The sequence below is a fragment of the Sus scrofa genome, chromosome 13, assembly GCF_000003025.6.
Source record: "Sus scrofa isolate TJ Tabasco breed Duroc chromosome 13, Sscrofa11.1, whole genome shotgun sequence".
Taxonomy (NCBI): domain Eukaryota; kingdom Metazoa; phylum Chordata; class Mammalia; order Artiodactyla; family Suidae; genus Sus; species Sus scrofa.
This window is the reverse complement of record NC_010455.5, coordinates 107439005-107459365: the sequence shown is the minus strand read 5'-3', so window position 1 is coordinate 107459365 and position 20361 is coordinate 107439005. Positions and strand designations below refer to the sequence as shown.

General features: G+C 36.4%; 1 protein-coding gene across 1 annotated transcript in view; it reads right to left on the bottom strand.

Moving 5' to 3' along the window:
* LOC100153543 (multiple epidermal growth factor-like domains protein 6) overlaps positions 1-20361 on the bottom strand; it is a 580873-nt gene that overhangs the window by 138033 nt on the left and 422479 nt on the right. The window contains exon 8 of the mRNA XM_021069816.1: positions 15834-15956. Coding sequence (XP_020925475.1) covers positions 15834-15956 — 123 coding nt within the window. The remainder of the gene's footprint in view (positions 1-15833; positions 15957-20361) is intronic.

Genomic DNA, 20361 nt, shown 5'->3' with positions numbered 1-20361 from the left:
TGGATACTAACCAACTCAACAGAGCAACAGCAGTGTGAATACGTGTTCCAGCTTCAAATCCTTCTTCTCATTTTATTTTCTCTTATTCTTTATTTTCTTTTAACTTTGCTGTCATTTGCTTGCTTGATTGGGGGAGTTACTCGGCCTGAATTATCTTCCAAGAATTGTTCTATTCTTTATGTATTAATTAACAGCGAACTTTCATTTATCACACATTTGAAGCAATATCATTCTATGCATTAAGTTCATGAGAATTTTTTTTTTTCCAAAAAGGAGGAATAAGAAAATAAAAAAGGAGGCACATCTGTATTCATTTTGGACATTTTAGACATGGTAGTTCCAAAGGGCTGTGGAACAGAAATTAATCCCACTGCCTGTGGAGTTCTAAGGATGAGTAGGGCAGCAGATCTCATTTAGAATCCTCCTTTGCCATCTATTAAGAAGTGAGCATGGCAGAGCTGGCCATGGGGAGGCTTTTTGATTCTCAATTCCTCTGAACATTGTCAGTGTTTAATCAATAGCTAGTCTGGGCATCATTAAACATGTGCTCTCAGTTCAAGGTCTTCTGATCGAGGTGGTTGAGGGAATTGCTCAGTTTTGTTGTAAAGTGCAAAAAAGGTTGCCTACATTCAGGTTAGCCTACTTGAAAGAGATATAATTTTAAACCGTATTGCATTAAATGGGTCACGTGGAATATCAATTATTCTTGATCTCATAATTTCTGCTTCCAATGTAGGATGTATCCTACTGAATTTGAGATTCTGCACTTATTAATTTAGGCTTTCTACAAGGAGAAGGGTTAGCAAATATGCCAGTCATTGGAATGAAGGAAGTCTATTCTTCCACACCTTACATTTTCTATTTCAATGATTCCATACAAGTTTAAATTCCTTGTACCACAGGTTTAATCAACTGTGTGACAAAGTGGGACAGTCTCTTTCGATATTCAGAGTGGGGCTGCAGAAACTAATACACAATTTTTTCTTCTGAGTTTTAATCCATTGTTCTAATATGTATGTGATATGGCATATAGTGAAACCATCTTCAGCCTTGTGGAAATACTAAGAGATGAAATAGAGTAGTTCTTACACCATAGGGTCTCATAAAAGTTGTAATGAGAAATAAGGAATACTATTAAATAATTTTCTTTTGGAAATAAGGCAAAGTTGAAATTAGACTATTTTCAAACTTAAAGAATTTTAGAAATGTGAGTTGTAGGAACCACAGCATTCTTCCAGAAAAAAGAGGACGAATTAACCAATTTGGTATAATAATAAATTTGCATTCTTTTTCCTTGAATCCAAGAGAAATGTTGAAATCATAAATATCTTTTCCAACATACAAAAGAGAAAATGTTAGAGGCAGAAAAATCAATCAAACCATTCTATAGTAATTATTAAAAGTTTGAGCCATATACTATATTCACTTCTAAAATAAATGAATTTGGGCACTGAGATTATGGCAAAGTAGAACAGGCAAAGGCACTCTTTTTGCTATTGGTTTATAATCTATGAATCTCATTTGGTAGGGATTAACATGATGAAGGCATCTAGTAAATACAAAAACATACAATATAAAACCTTCAGATCCAAATTCACACAAGGCCAAACAAGAATAAGTTTTAGAATCCTCCCCCTTTTTTTTAACTTTGCTACAAATCATTAGGTTGTTATTATATAATACGGCAAAATTTTAGAGTTTGATGCAAATCCCATGTTCTTAGAATATGTATTTAAATGATTATACTGATTATTTTTTGCTTTCCTCTTTTAAAAATTTTATTGAAATATAGCTGATTTACTATGTTGTGTTAGTTTCAGGTGTACAGCAAAGCGATTCAATTAAATACATGCTTTTTTTACATTCTTTTCTATTACTGGTTATTATAAGATGTTGAGTATAGTCCCCTCTGATATATAATAGATCCTTGTTGGTTTCTATTTTACATATAGTAGTGTGTATATTTTATTCCTAAACTCCTAATTTATCCCTCCCCCCTCATGATTATACTGATTTTGATAAAACTAATTTTAAAACTGTGAAAAATCAAACTATAAAACTATATGTGGTCTATAGGATACTTTTCTTTGTGAAATAAAATGCATAAGGTTAAATATACATAGGAAAAAAAAAACCAAACAAACAACCCTGCAGCTTCCTGGTGTCTTGACTGTTACAAAGTGCCAGGATTTCTCACCAGTCCAGCTGGAAAGCATCATCTTAACTGGTTCTCCCTGATTCTATATATGCTTAACCCATTTTCCATACAGTACTGCATTGTGAGCCCTTTACATTTTAATTGATGTCTTTTCTTTCCTTAAAGTGCTTTAACGATAAAGTTCAAATATCCAAACATCTTCCTTTTGAACCAACATGCTAGTTTTGCCATCACTGGATTTAACTGATCAGCTATGCCCCAAAGGCACATCTACCATTCACAAGCTGAGTGCTCTTCCTCAAGTTGTTTCAACTTTCTAAGCTTCATTATTCACATGGCTTAAATAGTGATAACAACAGCACCCACCTCACAGGGTTTTATGAAGCTGAAATGAAGTGAATATAATCTTAACACTGTGCCCCAATAGATAACCCATGCTCCGTAAATATTGGGCTATTGTTATCATTTAACAACACGCCCACGTTCACACATCTAGTAGGTGCAAAGCCGGGATTCTAACTGAGAGCTTTTTGGTGCTAAGGCTTATGATCTTTCTGCTATGCACTCTGTATATCAGATGTCTTAAGGGAGATTTGGATGAACGCTGGCTTCCATTCAGTTCACAGTCAAATCCTCTAACATAGGCCTGTGGTGCAGAATCTCTACATTGTCGACTGAAATGAATGCCATAAGATTTAGACACCAGACACTGGGGAGGCAAGGTTGACATTCTGTTTTGAAAGCTTAAGAGTCTGACTTGTATTCCTGCCCAGATAAAAAGGCCAGCCCACCGCAGCCCAGACCAACCAGTGAGGGAGTTTACAGAAGGAATCAACTTTTATTTCCAAGAGGGAACACAGAGGATCTTCTTAAATTCCCAAACTTGGGATGAAATAAGATTAAATTACCATACCATGTAACCTGGAAGAGAGAAGCTTAGCAAAGGTTACCTGGCAGATGTACTCAAATACTTTTTCCCCTTGAAAATGTATAAAGCACACATCCAGATACTTCACCATAGCATTTACTGATTTCAGAACAGGGATCTACAAGTCTGTAATCCCAAACCTGATATTCCAAAGCAGTAACATTAACCTTTGTGAACTCCAGTTTCATTATCTTAAAATGAGTCATAATATCTCCATCTTAAGGTTGTTGTGAGGGTCAATGATAATATTTTGAAAATCATAGTCATTAATATTACCAATGGACACAGCCAAAAATATTCCTAAAGTGTAATTACTCAGATTCAAGAGTTTGAGGCTCTGGATTAATTAATGTGACTGAAGAGAGGGTTCTCGGACTATGCCTGTGCAGCCTTGGAATGAGGATTGAGTCTTGAGGAGAACTGCCTTCCTGGGGATGCCTCACACCCCTGCAGCCTTAATCCACCCAAACCAGCAAGACTGCAGGGGCAGGAGACATGTGGGCTTGAATACTACTAGGTCAATATTCTTGTCTCATGATGACAAAGGAGATGGTCCCTGAAAAGCTTTCAATGTCGCAGTTACTTCCTTTCTGGCTTCTCTTCATCTTTAACTCAAATTTTACCCTATCTTGGGCCCATTTTTATAGATGGCACTTCCACCTGCCTTCAGAACTCCAATTCTCAAAATGATATGTATCCATTAAAGATTCAATATGCAGCCTGACTTCAGAATAGTGAATACAGCCCTTTCCCTCAGGTTTCAGGTCTTACTCTTTGTCCTTATCCTGTGGTTAGAAATAACACTCTGGATTCTTGCCACAGATTTGCCCTTAAGTCCCATTAAAAATCATACATATATCCTGTCTTTATGGAATTGGCTGCTCAGCATCAGCTCTAGGCTCTACAAAGCCATAGGTAGTCTGACCACTCCTGTGGTATGAAGGCCATTCTTTGCCCCCCTGACATGCAATGGCATGGATAGCAGTGGGATTTCAGAGGACCAATATGCAATCACCCCACTGAATGCCAGGTTCATATCTTTGCTATACTCGGGGTTTAAAAGACTGTCCATGATGCTTTTACAAGAAGCCAGGTGATAAATCTAGGTTTGAATTTAGTTTTATTCCATTTATATTTCATCTACTCCCAAAGATAATTTTTGAGCAGTGCACAGTCCAAAACATCTATAATAGAACCCCTAAAACTATAGTTTAAAAGGAGTGGGAAAGGTACCAAAAAATCCCATTGTAATAAAACAAGAATCATGTTATGAAGTGGGGTAGAGAAAGCTAAATTAGGAGTATAGATTAAATAGAGTCTCTGCAATTAAGCCTTCAACTTAGTGTTGGATTTCCTAGGAGTCAAAGCCATGCATTGTATAATTATTATCTAATAAAGAGAAGCAGATCAGAAGAGAAGCAAAATGCTCCTCCTTCTAAACAAGGCATAATTTAGTGCAAGGATCTTTATATTTTAAATGTTGCATAAATACAAAGTCATTTAATAGAAGCAAATGTTTTACTTCAGTCATATTCTAGGTTCTGAGGATACAAAATAAATTAAAGTCTAGTGGGGGATATAAACAAGAAGAGAAAACTTTATATAATCCATTGTAAGAGGCTCAATGTTAGAGATGTGCCCTTGGCTCTATGGGGTGTATAATGTAATATTTCATAAGTGCTGACTTGGTTTTGAAGTCATGGCTCCAAACTCTCAGTTCCTTATCACAGACAGTTTGCTAAGCCCCTACCCCAACTACTTCCCTTATCAGACCTTCCAGAGTTAAGATACACACATACCCAACTGTCAGAGGTTCCCAGAAAGCTGACATCCAGGGATGCCTCCTTCTTCCTTGGGGTTGTGGGATTATTCAAAGTACCTAATCCCCAGGAAGACTGTGAGTGTAGCCTTACCTCACCCCAGTTGCCGTATATAAGCCATTTCCTATATGACCAGCTTGCTTGTTATCTAGTCTTGAATGTAACCCAATGACTTCTACTCTTCTCTCATTTGGAGCCATAAGTAACAAAGGCTTCTTCCTGTCATCTACCTGAGTGTCTTTATGTTATGTCCCACTATTGAAAAAAATCTTTCAATCTTATAAAACAGATGACAGATTTGAATTGTAGGTATGGGAGTAGATCTGGAAAGTCTTCTCAGAGGAGATGATTCCAAACTTTGCCTTGAAAGATAGGAAAAGTTAGGTGAGGAGAGGTGGGGGGGGGGAATAATACGAAAAGAAAGGGGAAAGGGTTAACTTGCACTCAAACTTAAGAACAAACATGTGCAGAAGCAGGAGTGTTTAACAGGTGAAACACTAAGACAAAGGCGTAGAAAGGTGGAAACTTCCAGTACACTTAAGGAACTGCAAACTTTTGGTGTGTCTGAGCCTGGAGTATGAAGAACACGATCAAGACATGGCAGATAAGAGAGAAATAACCACGAGTCAGGCCCCAAAGCATTTTGTAAGGCATGGTAAGAATTTGGGGTTAATGTGAAAAGCTATGCAAAGAAAACAAAACATTTTAAGGATGGTAAAATAATTGTATAAGTTACATTTTCAAGAGATGTCTCTGGTGGTAGTTTGGATAATTGATTGAAGGGGGCAAGTATGAAAGATGATACCAGTTAAGAGGCAATTACAATAAACCTTTCCGTAAGAAGCTAGGAGGGCTTGAATGAAAGCAGTCATAGTGGAGACAGCTTTGGGGGAATATTAAGGAGAAATTGTCCATTGGTCTTACTGGGGAGTTTAATTCATGGAATCACAGTGAGGAGGAGTCATGAATGACTCCAGATGTATTAGACTAGCCTGGAGAATGGGTGACCTGAGCTGTCCTCACTACTCAGAGGGAAGAAAGTTGGGAGTAGAGGGTAGAAAGGGAGATATAGTTAATTTCAGGTCCACTGGGTTTGCAGTGCTAGGGAACACCTTCAGTAAGGGCCTCAGATCCTCAATGAGGACCTCAGGCAGTCACTGGATCTCTGGGTCCAGGAACATGTAGTGATTTGATTTAATAATATTTACTTGGACATCATTCATTTCTAGCTAACTATAGTAGGTAAAGCTGTGCAAGTAGAAAAGATCACACAGGAGGGAGGGGAGTGGAGAAAGGGCCAAAGCCAGAACTCTAAAGATCATCAAAATTCTGGAGGTAGGGACAGGAGAAAGAATATTTGAAAAAGATTAGGGAGTCATCATAGAGAAGGAACCAAAAGACAGTTGTATCCTATTATCCAAGGAGTAGAAAACATCAGGAAACAAGGACAGGTCCTTACTTTCAAGATGTTAAGCAGACAGACTGAGAGTTCCCTTGCAGCTCAGCAGGTTAAGGGTCTAGCATTGTCACTGCTTTGGTCTGGGTCACTGCTGTGGTATGGGTTCCATCTGGCCTGAGAATTACTGCACGTGGTGGGTACAGCCAAAAAAATAAATAAATAAATAAATAAAAAGAGAGAGAGAGAGAGAGAATGAAAAGCATTCCTTGAAACTATCAGTGGATAATGTCTAATACTCTAGCAAAACTAGTTTTAGGGAGGCAGTTTGTTTTAAGAGTGAATCTTGCTCCTAACTTACTCTTTTTTCTTCTCTGTCATCAACCTCTTTCTCTCTATCTTAAAATAAAACTCCTCTCTAAAACCAGTTTTGCCAGAGTTATTCATAAGTCGTCCACTGTTAATTTTAAGTAACACTTTTCAGTCTTTTTACTTAAATCTTAAAAGTAATGGCCTCTTCTTTCCTGATACTCTCTCCTCCATGGATTGTAGGACACAACTTTCCCTGGGTTCTCTTCCATTTCTGTGATGACTCCATAAGCTCTTTCATTTAGTCCTTTCCTCTGCCACCTTCAAAATCTTGAGCAAGTTTCTGAGGGGAAGGCAGGATGAGATTAGCCTGAAATAATAGCAGAGCACTCTTTTCTCAGTGAAAAGCAAAAGTACACGGAGCTGAAAGTTAATAGCAAAGGTTCTAGAAGGGGGTAAAAGTTGGGAAGGCCCTTAGCTGAAAATTTCTGTTTTTTTCTGAGAAAATGAAAGACATGCAGTAATTAGATTTTGAAATCACTGAATTTTAAAAAATGTCTCTATGATTATTGCTGTTAGAAAATGCTAACTCTGAAATCATGTGGCTCTTTTCTTGTCAGCTGCTAGAAAATTATACTGGGTTACTAGATTTGGATTTAAGCTTTATGCTCATATCTAGTATTTGTAAGAACTTAATCCTTCTACTTCTTTTAGGTGGAGGCAGTACTATATTATGTTTAATGTCTTTTTGCACTTTGGACCCTGTGAAAATGCATAAGCTGCCTAAACCTTGCTGCCTCCAGTGCTTTCAGAAACAGGGAGATATAAATCTTCAATCCAGTGATAAATGAGAAAGAATATTTACCATATAGTGAAAATATAATTGTGAATATTGCTTTTAAACTCCAAAAGCATTAACTTCCACCTCCAAAAAAAAAAAAAAAAGTGAAACAGGGAGTTGTTAAAAAGAATCAGTGAATGTATGTTTGCTAAAATGCTAGTAACTGGAGTTCCCATTGTGGCTCAGAAGGAACTAATCTGACTAGTCTTCATGAGTATGCAGGTTCTATCTCTGGCCTCACTCAGTGGGTTAAGGATCCGGGGTTGCTGTGAGCTGTGGTGTAAGTCGCAGACTCACTCAGATCTGGCGTTGCTGTGGCTGTGGTGTAGGCTGGCGGCTGCCACTCTGATTCAACCCCTAGCCTGGGAACCTCCATATGCAATGGGTGTGGCCTTAAAAAGACAAAATTTTTAAAAATTAAAAAAAAGTAAATGCTAGTAACAAAGATGTCTAATGGAAGCCATCTGATGACCAAAGTAAGTTTATAACTACAGTGTCTGACCCTCCATAACTTTATTTAGTCCTATGCTTACAGCCAATTGCAAGTATAGAACTGATATTAATAATATGAGCTAATTTTTATTGATTGCTTACTCTGCATCAGGCACTGCACTAAGAATTTCATCTATACTGGAACTTTTCCTCACTATCTCCTACCTACAAAGGAATGGAGTTATTATACAGTCAAGTGACAGCTCAAAGTCATACGGCTTGTATATAGGATAACTATATGGTACAGTTGATATTGTTACCCTGAAAATTGGGTGCATTTTCCCCTAAGATGTGCTGTTTCCAGATAAGTATTATTTTTCTCACAATCCTAAATCCTATTCTCTATTTTCATAAACAAATAATTTAAAGCTAAGCTCCTATACTTCCAGTTGCACACAATTCAGAATCTCCCATTCTCAGTATCTCTGTGCATTGAATGGGTGTTCTAATTGAGGGAAAAGAGTGTAAGAGCAGATACATCATAATCATAAATTACTAGTTCAAGTCACCATTTACTGAACATTGACTATGAGTCAGGTTCTGCTTTAATCTCTTTATGTTTACTTTCATCTCACACAGGAGTATTCTGTAACACACTGTGAAATTATTTAGCAAATGCGAGCCAACAAAATTATTTGTGGTTAAAATTAGGGTTTTATTATTTGATACAATGCATATTATAAAAACCTTACTTTTAACATATTTTATAAATCTAAATAGAAAAAAAAAATCCTAGGGATTTTTCTGAAGGAAGGTCTGTGAAGATGCTTTTGACATAGAAAGAAAGAAGAAAAGAAAACAGGCAAGGAGGAAGACCATGGTGCTAACATTTCATCATTTTTGTTTGTTTTGTTTTAACCTTGGATACAGAAAGTAGAGTTTATCATACGCCTCAGTTCAAGGAAAATTCTTATCACTCCCCAGTCCTTAGGATATTCCCTGTTTTTTTGTTTTTCCTTTTTTGTGTGTTTTTGTCTTTTTCTAGGCTGCACCCATGGCATATGGAAGTTCCCAGGCTAGAGTACCAATTAGAGCTATAGCCGCCGGCCTGCACCAGAGCCACAGCAACGTGGGATCCAAGCCGGCCTGCACCACAGCTCACAGCAACACCGGATCCTTAACCCACTGAGCAAGGCCAGGGATCCAACCTGCAACCTCATGGTTCCTAGTCAGATTCGTTAACCACTGAGCCATGACAGGAACTCCTGATCTTCCTTGTTTTATTTGTTCACTTTTTGCTCCCAAATCCACTCTCAGTCTCCCCGCTTCTCCATGGACAACCATTCAAATGTGTTAAATATATTTCTCTTTATATGGTTTGTTTTCTTAGCCAGGGCATATTGGTTTTTGTGAATTACTATCTTGATTTTAATAGCTATAGATACAGATAGAGAGGAAGAGAAAGAGATAAAGATGATATGAACTCTGAAGATCAGAGATGATGAAACTGGGCCAAATCACACAACTCTTATACAATGCAGTAGAACTCAGACCTCAGTCTGTCTCTATCTAAAATTGTCAGCCTTACCTTCCCATAGTCTAAAAACTGTAGAAAAACTATAGGAAAAAGGCTTTCTAAATGCATTCCCAAAATCCACTGTATTTGCAAAAAGGTTTTGAAATGGGTTACGTGTCAACAAAATGGATGAAACCCTGGGAAGTTCATGATTTTTTTTTCAAGGTCATGGATAGGAGAAGAAGAGGGCAGAGGGGACGTGTTCCTTAAATTCAACTTCTGGGAATTAAATTTATCACCTACCACATAAAAGTGATTAATATTGCGAGGGCGATGAATTTGATAATGACTGAGAGATGCCATCAACCTGACAAACTAAACAATTTTTTTAACCTGACATAGCCCTATTCATGACATCAGCTGTCATCTGAAATGAATTCTGTTTCTAATTGTCTTCATAAATAATGCAACTAATTGAAAGGTAGTTACAATGGAAGTCTTTAACTTCTTTCAACTCTAATTTGAGGGCAATCTCTCTTTGCATTACCTGGAAAGCATCTCCCACGCCTTTTATCAAATAAAATTTAGACATCACTGATCAGAACACTGAGATCAAAAACAAAATAACCCATTGTGTGAAGACAACCACATCTAATGGGTTTCTCAATCTTTTCTAAGTTTAGCATTATTTTAAAATCTGGAACTCATAAAAATCTGATGTAAGAAAATTTATTCAAGCTCAAGTATTACTAAGAATATCTTTGTTTAATCAAGTTACCAGGTTGTACATCTACCCCTTCTTGTCACCTACTGTCTTTTTATTTAGAATTAAAATAGGACCTCTGATTCTGTCATTGCTGTGCACTTAATCACACAGAAAAATCTTTGGTTTATAGCTTCCAGGGAGCCTTCCTTCTTCCTTCCCTCCACCTCATTTAGTGAGAATAAAAAGGAACCAGTCAACAGAAACAGATCCTGACCACTTCCAGCAAGGAGAAATAGAGAATTCTTCTACTAAAGATGAAAATAATTAAAATGTTGTTTATCCAAGGTTTCTCTTTGCAGACACCAGTGATTCCATTTGTTTATTTGTGAGTACAGATGTTAATAAACCTATGTGCCGAAGGCATGAAAGAGAGGTGAGGGAACTATGCAAGCATTAAAACTTTCAATGATTTCATTATTTTACTCCTTTGGGAAGGCCCATTCCAACAAATATAGCAGGGGAAAGACTGGATTACAAATGGAGATTCGAGCTGAACATGTTTCACAAAGTTATGAAGAATGGTAAGACAAGAAAAATTTTGTGAGGTACACCAAACTACAGCTAAAATCTTACAAGTTACTTAAAATGCAAATTATACAGCTAAATACAGAAAATTTGAGTAATATAATTATTTTGGTATCTAGCCCCTGGCTGTTAAAAAATATCCACTGGCAGTAGGAGTTTAGTCTACATTATCACGACTTAGATTTAGTAATATCTACAAAAGCCTGCTTCTCAACAATGAGAAAAAATCTCCAATTCAAAGCTATCAAAAGATATTTTGCCCAAGATCCAAAAGCTAGAAATACTGCAAGTGTGAGTTCTTCCCCAACAAGCAAATCCATCTGGGTGCAGTCAGTCCTTACATCTTTTTACATTCTGTTATAATAATAGCTAACATTTAACTAATACATGCCAGATATTGTATAGATAGTAACTTTTGTCTAAAACAAGAAGACTGAAATGAAGATCAATTAGAGAAGGGGAAATAAAGGAGAAGAGAGGGGAACATGAGTCTGCTTGGGCTGCTATAAAAAAGACTACAGCCTGAGGGGCATAATGAATTTATTTTCTCATTGGTCTGGAGGTTGGCGAATCACAGGTCAAGCTTTTCGTGGGGTTTGGTTCCTGGTGAGAGCTCTCTTCCTGGCTTCAGATGGCCACTTCCCAGCTGGATCCTGTATAGTGGAGAGAGCAAGCTCTCTGGTGTCTCTTCTTACACAGGCATTAATCCCACTGTGAGCATTTTCCACTCTCACAAGCTCATCTAAACCTAGTTCTCGCCCAAAGACCCCATCTCCAAATACACTCACATTGGGGCTTGGGATTTCAACATGTGCATTTGGGAGGACATAGTTCAGCCTGTAGCAAGGAGAGAGGAAGATAATCGAAAGTCAGAGCCGGGTAACAAGAATCTAAGTGCAGGGAGGCAGCAGTCAAAGGTGAAAATTGTGCTGTCAGGAAGTCAAGAGGAACATTTAGAAAAATGAGTGGTTAATAGTGTCAGAGGCCATTGAGAAAGGCAAGGAAAAGACTCCTCTGAAAGCTGATAATTAGAAGGTCATCAGTGTCTTTCATTTGGTCTGAAGCCCAACTGCACACATATAAAACTATATGTTATAATATGTCATTAAGGCAACACTAAATTATATGGTATTAAAAGATAAAGAAGGAATGCTTTTGGCTGGGGGCAACCAGAGAAGGCTTAACGGGCCAACTGACATTGGACATAGCACATGGTAAATTGAGTTTTGACAAGTGGAGACTTGGGGCCAAGAGAGAATCTAGGGTTGAGTAAGGTAAAGTGTGGACATGGAAAAAGGCATAGCTGACTTGGAAAATTGAGAGTAGCCAGGTTTGTTGGATAGAAATGTAGAGGAGAGGTGATACATTTGCACTTATACGGTGATAATGTAAAGTGGATTTCTTTCATCAATAGCTATATGAAAACACATGATTTTAACCCTCAGCTCTATTTACTAAAATAGAATGTAAGGATTTCATTTATCAGTGCATTTATGATTTTTCTTGGTCTTCTTTACATTTTTCAGAAATAATTTTAAAGCATTTGATCAGAAGTGAAATTAGACAGATTTTCCTGAAAACTACTTTTCTTTAGAGTGAAAGCTACTTGATTTCTTTGGATCTCAGACTTCTTAGCCCTAAGATAGATTAGTCTGGATTACTCTTTGGAATCCTCCAAAATAGGATTCTATGATACAGAAAATACTATTTAAAAAAAAAAAGGCACCAAAGTATAATTGTCGTTTCCATTAAAAACATTTAAGTTATGCACTCATTTTTATTAAACTGGATATAAAATTCTCACACTCTGTTTCTATGTAGGATTTTCTAAAGTCTAAGTTCTTTAAATACTTTTCAAATAAAATTAGTGCTCTCTAAAATAATTATTACACAAAATCCAATGGAGTTTAAATATACAGGCTAGCAGATGACTTGTAACGAATTAGTAATTTGGGGAACTCCAGAAAATTATAATACTTTGGAGATGCCATAACTTTAAGGTCACCTTGTCCAATTTCTACACTTAACACATGAGGAAACTGGCATGTAGAGAGATTGAGTGATTTGCTGAAAGCCATATTTTACCAACTTGAATTCCACCAGGCTATTGTGCCTAACCCATGAATGAGATTCAGCAGTGGAGTAATAAGAACATTTCTGTCTTTAATGATTGCTAAACTCTAGTTTCCATTTTTAAGCTCTTGGTTTTCAAGTAAAGGGAATTTCTTTTTTTTTTTTTTTTGCTTTTTAGGGCCACACCTGCAGCATACGGAGGCTCCCAGGCTAGGGGTTAAATCAGAGCTACACAGCAACGAGGGACCCAAGCCATATCTGAGGCCTACACCACAGCTCACAGCAATGCCGCCAGATCATTAACCCACTGAGAGAGGCCAGGGATCAAACCTGCATCCTCATGGATACTAGTCGGGTTCCTTACCACTGAGCCACAATGGGAACTCTGAGCAAAGGTAAGCTTAAAAGTATATAACTTACTTGGTAATATCTGTGTTAATGGAGACCACTGATAGCAAAGCAAATCTGGCTTGAATTTCATTTTGACTGCTTTCCTATGCTGCGTCTATGCTCTCTACCAACCAGGTATAACACGGCTTAAAGACAAGTACCCAGACCCCTGGCCTGGAATCCCATTACAAAGGAAGCTGCAAGGAGAAGCAGTCACTAACCAGCTTTGCTTCAGACTGTATGACAGTATAGAGGGGCTGTATCATGGTATAACAGCATCACAAAATCCCCCCAGATATATACTTTTTAAAGCAGCACCTTCAAAAAGGCAAAAACATATGGGGGATATTTTGAAGTGTCATTGATGTCTTTAAGAATCTGATGAAAATTATAGGTCCTTGCCAACAGAAAATTGACATGTATTCTAAAAATTTGCAAACAAATTCAGGACTCACACTGAGGGTCACTAAGACAAAGATCCTCTGTTTTACTAGGATCACATTTTATCAGCAGTCCAGGCCACACTTTCTAGGGGGCCAAGTGGCCTGTGCACTGATGGCCAGATGTTGTAGCCCCTGCTTTTATACTACTTTGTGCAACTTGATCATTCTGACAGAGACTGACAAGTAACTGCTGGCCATATGTCACCACAAAGGCACAACCCTTAGAGAGGGGATCCTTTCTTGAAATAAAGTCATCTTAAACTCTGTGCTTGGGGTATAAGAAGTTTACTGCAGCTGTGATTAAGAGAAAGTGCAAAAGCACCAGAGGCTCTACTTCAAAAAGTCACACTAGTCTAGGCCTGTCACACTAGTCTAGGCCTGTCATACTAGCCTGTCACAAGATGGGCAGAATGGGACAAATGAAGGGGAAAAAAAGGTAAAGAGGAAAGAATAAATGGAGACAATTAATTTCAGTACTCCAAAGCAGTGGAATCATAAAATTCCATAACTCTGCATTTTCTTCTGTTGACTCTGCTGTAGGTCACAATGGAGTCCTATTTACTACAATTTCCTGGTAAGTACTGTTCTGTTTCCTCTTAGGGAAAAAAAAAAATCTCAAAGGGAAAGTGATCTAACTTTCCCATTTTTAAAAAATCTAACCTTCCCCCACAAAATTATGCAAAACACAAACCAATGTAAGACTCAGTTTTCTACAGTAAACCTTTTCTTTCAAAACAAAAAAGCAAACAGTTCTTATCCTCAGGCTCACATTATTCATACAAAGTGTTTAAATTCTCGGTGAGCTCATCTTAGCAAGACTGCTGTAATTGTGTCAACTGAGATTCTTAAAACCATTCTTTGAAATCAAAGCTTCAGTGTATGCATGTGGGAAGAGCATGAAAATTTCCACAGAGGTCAATTGCACGGCTCTCAGTCAAACCCCTCTGTAGAATGGCATCCAAGGGCTTAAATGCTTAAAATGATTGTGTTCACAAAATCCATATTTCTTATTAGCTCAATTTGTTCCATACATAATATATATAATAACAAATACATGGACACTATGGCCATGGCATATTTATATCACCATGTGCAGATCTTCTTCTTGTGCAGAATTTCATTATAGTGTACAAACTACATATATACACACACATACATATATAGTTATAATTTATGTCCATATATTTGTACAATAGGAACAGAAATACAAAAGACAAATGATAACATTCTTATCCAGGTCCAGTTTCAACGTGATGTCATTACAACAAAAATTGGAAAATTCAAGGGCAATGGAGGTTGGGAACAAGGAAAGAGCCTAATGATTTTAAGAAATAGCTAATAACTCTATTAGAAAATTAATTACACCTGAAAATATAACTTAGTTGGTTACTAGAGTGTTTATTTTGCCTTATCACAAAAACTAGATATCATAAATTTATATAGTTCATTACTTTGCAAAATATTTTTATATCAGATACAAAAATTCCCCAGCTCAACCTTTACTGATAAATACCTCATCTGCATGTACTGGTAATCCTGTAAAATACTGTATAGAAGGTACAATATTTTAAAAGTTATTCTATTTTTTCCTGTGTACCTACTCAATTCAGGAAATTTATAAAATTCAGAAACATATAAAGACTTAAAATGATAATCCTACCAGCCCAAACTGATATCTAGGAAAATTTTGATATACAATAAGTATATAGTAACCTCAGAGTTAACATGTGTAGCTTTAACTATTCTTGAACAACTCTAAACTCCTTGGTATAAAATCTGTCATAATTTTTGCTGTTAAAATCATGAGTCCAGTTCTGAGTCTGGTTTGAAATGAATAAACATTGCAGCTAGTTTATTTACATTAGCAGCCCAGCCTCTTCTCTTCATTGTGGCTCTGTGCTGCCCTTATTGTATATAAGAAATAGTTACCTGGTTTTTACTTGACCGTGGATAGCAGAAAGTGTATGCTGTGGAAATAGTCCCCATATTTGGGGATTCAATTTTTGCTTGTGAATGTTAATTTCTATAGTTCCCTCCCCATCTTTTTTTTTTTTGTCTTTGTATCTTTTAATAGCAAAATATCTTTTTTTTATTATTCTAAGAGATAGAATTGTATTTGAAAACCATCAGCTTCTATAGATATTTTTACCACAGAAAAATCTTTTCTTCCTGCCCCTCCATGGGCAGGTCGATTTTCATTGAAAACGACTTCAAGCTGGTTCTAATATTTACTCACTTATGCAGGTGCGTTCGTCAGCATGGAGTCTGTATCCTGTATCACATTCACAGTGGAAGGTGCCCAGAGTGTTAATACAGCGCTGCTGGCAGCCTCCATTCACCACCGCACATTCATCGACATCTAGAGGAGGAAGACAGATGGCCAGGATTACAATGTCATTCCAATGTCAGCTTCAGAGAAGTGGCACAATATTTCTTTGATACACAGTATGTATTATATTGCACAAAGGCACCATCTCTGTTGCCACAAATCTTTGCCTGTTTGATCCATTTTACTCCACAGTATAAACAAGAAAATGTAGATAGAAATTTTATTGAGCTTTTTAAAGCTCAGCAATGTGGAGCATAGGGATTGTCTCACAATTTTCTATTCTTCACATCCTGATTAATTAGACAGATCTGAGATATAGATATTTCCTTAGGGAAGGAAACCTGGACGGGAGAATTACAATGAGCTACTCTATCTGGAGCAGCACAACGAATAGATAAGCACCTATTATTGGTCTGACGCTGCTAAATAATGTCAGTAATAGAGTTAAGACCTTGACTTTCCTTCTCATGTACTGTGGTGGACATCAGGGCAGAGATAGATACATTCAAATAAAGCCACAGTCTGGAGTTCTTAAAAACACATCAATACATTTGCTCCACTGACTTGGCTTCTTCCTTTAATACTTTCTGAAATATTTAGCATGTTTATATAAAAAGTTATATTAATTTAGAAAAAATGAAAAGAGGTCAAGATTCTTGATCCCTATGTCTTAATGATCAGCCAAGGTGGTGTGAAATGAATATAATGTTCATCTCCCTTTGAAAGGAAAATCAGTTTCTCTTTCGAAACCTATACTTCCTTACACCCTATATATTCATTACTTACAGATCTAAAATCACAATAAGAAGATATCCACAAATTTAGGAAAAGCTTTTCAGATAATCAGTAATTTAAGACCTCCTAAATTTTCTTGTTTGGAGAATCTGTTTTTTTGACATGTGTCAAAGAAAAATCAGGCAGTGAAGTCAAGACTTAGTATGGAAAAGCGCGGGTCTCATGCAGAGAGTGTCCCTGACTTTCCACACTCCCAATGCCAGATACTTTGGCAAAGAATGTTGGGTATGAATACTCTTCATTAAAATAAGTTATCATACTAGATAATTAGCTTTACATAGAGTGAGATCTAATTCCACAGTGGAGGATCCTTACTCAAGAAGACATCAATATTGAGAAGGAACACCATTGCGATGTCTTCTCATATGGCTTTTTCATGCTGAAATCATAATGAATGTTTGTACTATTGTAAAAATTAGGGCATCTGACATGAGGGAAGCAAAAGAGTTTTTTTTTTAATGTGGCTTTTTTCTATGAAAAAAATGAAGAATTTAAATCACAGAATTAGTACCACATTTATAAATTACTAGTTTATAATATTGGACACATTTTAAACAGTCTAGTATTTTCCTTCTAAAATTAGATCTTTGGGAATAATTTTTGATATTTTAAAAGGAATCTTATTTTAGAGATAAGAACTATGACTTTTCAAAGTATTAGAATTTTTATTAAATTTTGAGTTTGTGATAAACATGCTGCTAAGTTTTTCCATATAAACTAATATCAAATCAAAATTCCCCGTTTGTTACTAGTTCTTTGTTCAGGGCTTTAATATTTATGTTAGTTAAATTTTTATCTTTCTGGCTTCAGGGTATTACTCCACAGGGTCGAGATATAATTTTGAATATTAGTTCTGTCAACTCCTGAATTAGATATCCTTCCTGGGTTTTTTACTTTACACACACAAATAAAACTCTTAATTCCCAAGAGCCACACATTTTATCCACATAATAATCAACACATTATTTATCATCTTCAAAAATTATTATAACATACCATGCATATGTATTTAAATATATTAACAGTGTCAGGAAGAGTGTACACAGAGAAAAAGATTACTTCTCAGGAAGGAAGGAAGGGAATCTAAACTGTGGAGCTAGAGTGTAGGATGTATGTGTGGAGGTTTTGGATAAGAGATTTCATCCATATCTATAATGTTCCAATTTTTTCACAAGAAAGTTACTCAGCTATGACTTGTGTATTAAGAGGTGATTTTAGAGAAAGAAGTATAGTAATGGGTATAATAAGACGCCTTCCCCTTGCCCTACTCAAAAAAAGCTTTAATAATTTTCTGACAAAAGAAACCAAGTTAGTGTAAAAAGGCAAAATCATTTGGTTCCTTCCAAAGATAAGAGTGGACATTGATTTTAAGGATGACTCTTCTTTCAGTATGTTTTAAATGTGTTCATATTCTTAATCTACCCCAGAACTATAATTAAAGTACTATATATATTAGAAACACACTCACACACATTTTAACAAACAAAAGCAAACCCAGCTTCCTGTATTTTGAGTCAGTCTTGGGAAAATATCTCAGTGTTGAAATTTATTGGCCAGTCACCTTGGCTCTCTGAGACTCAGTTTCCTCACCTGTAGGATGGGATAATAATGATTGTTATATGTACTATGCTATGCTTTATGTTTTTCTTTTCTATTCATGCATAAGATTTTGGAATAGATTGCTAATGCTTGAGATTATATGTAGAATTAAACAGGTTAATTTTATTCCACTAAATGGAAAGCACATACAGAAGCCCTAAGCTGAATGGGAATTCAAGAAGGGAAAAATGCATTGGGGCTGCAGTGAAAAGGGGATCTTTGAGGTAAAAACTGAGAATTGAATGCATGGAGAAGAGAGTGGATAATCCAAAGATGCAATAGTTTAAATGTGGCACTATCTAAGATTCAGTATTTAGATCTGTCAGTTTGGAGAATAAGGTTGGCAAAAGAAAGTAAAGTTGCAAAACAAACCTAAAATTTTCTTTTAATTACTTTAGATAGCGAAGTGCTCCTCTTCCTGATTTACAATACAATACACTTCTGGGCAGGTTGAGACATAATAGGCTGCATTCACACAGTAGCTAAGCAAACTTATTAACACTTAAAAAATCAATCATTTATAGAGTGGTACCAAATGCAAAGTAATTGGCTTGACTTTCTTATTTTTTTGTCCTTTCAAAATATATTGGACTTGCTGATTATATGGGCATTGTGTAACTAACAATTCTCAAATCTGGCAGCACATTGGTGAGCATTTAGAAAGACCCAAGCCTTGGTCCTGCCCTTAAAAAGTCTAATTTAATTGGGGTAAGACCCAGGAATCAAACATTTTCAAAGCACCTTGAGTGATTCTAATGTGGAGACAGAGTTGAGATCCCCAGATGTAGTTAATGCTTTAATCACCTAGAGATCTTGTTATAAGGCAGATGAGGATCTACTGAGATCTGGGACAAGGGTCTAGATTTTGCATTTCTAACAGCTCCAATTCTCAAGCTGATGGTCTGTGGACTATATTGAGTAGTAAGAATGTAGACAGTCCTCTTTTCAAATATAAATATCACATGGATCACAAATGTCATGATTTGGCTCCACTTCTCAGCTGTTTGACCAGCAAACCAGTTCTGTCCAAATAGACAAATCAAAACTCTGACCAAAACAGTGTTGGTATATACGTACATACATACATACATTTATATGTTAAATTATTTACCAAATACCTCTGAAAATAAACCATCAATATTTCTTACAATATCCCCTCGATAATAATAATTTAAGACAATTTTAGCATTATCGGTTATGAGCGACTTTATTCTGTAAAACATGAAGGACACTTTAGTTTTTTTCTGATGGTATATCCTGATATAGGATAAAACCGGGTTAAATTGCCATGATATTAGACCCTCTTGCTGAAGCTGTCACAAGTGATTTTCTTTTCCATCAAGATTCTGCCCAACAGAGTTAAAAACCAGAAATGTCAATATTACATTAAAATGCTATTATCAGGTGTACTTCATGTGAAGAAACCATTTCTCCAAAATTTCTCTCAGTTATATCTTATGTTAGGTGCTTACAGAAAACGCTGCCCTTAGAACTGGAGCTCGAGAACACTGTTGGGAATAACGATAAGGTGATCAGAATTTTTTCAGCATTATCACTGTGATATGGACCAAGGATTTGATGATTTTACACTGTAAAAAAATGTCAAGAAGAATCAACTGCTGCTATTTTTCCTTTTTACTGTCCTCTCTCTAAGTATTTCTACTGTATTTATTTGCAAAACTATCTCCCCAGACAATCACAGAATATAATAGCTTAAAAGAATTCACATTAATACCAACTGTATCTTGCACATAAAAGCTCCCCGAGACAGCAATGATCTGCTTTTGTTTCCAAACAATCAAGATTGTTTCATATAATTTTTTTTAGAGTGTGCAGCCAGAGTAAGATAAATTATTCTTGCATTTGCCTTTTAATATTCTGTCGTCAGAAACCTGTTGATTGGAAATAAGTATTCCCAGGCTGCTTTATGTTAAACATTCCATCATAGATGCATTAGGTTTGGGGGAAATATTAAAGGCTGTGTTGAAGATTCCACTAGATTTCCAAGTAGCTTTATTTTCATTCTGTACTAATCTACTAC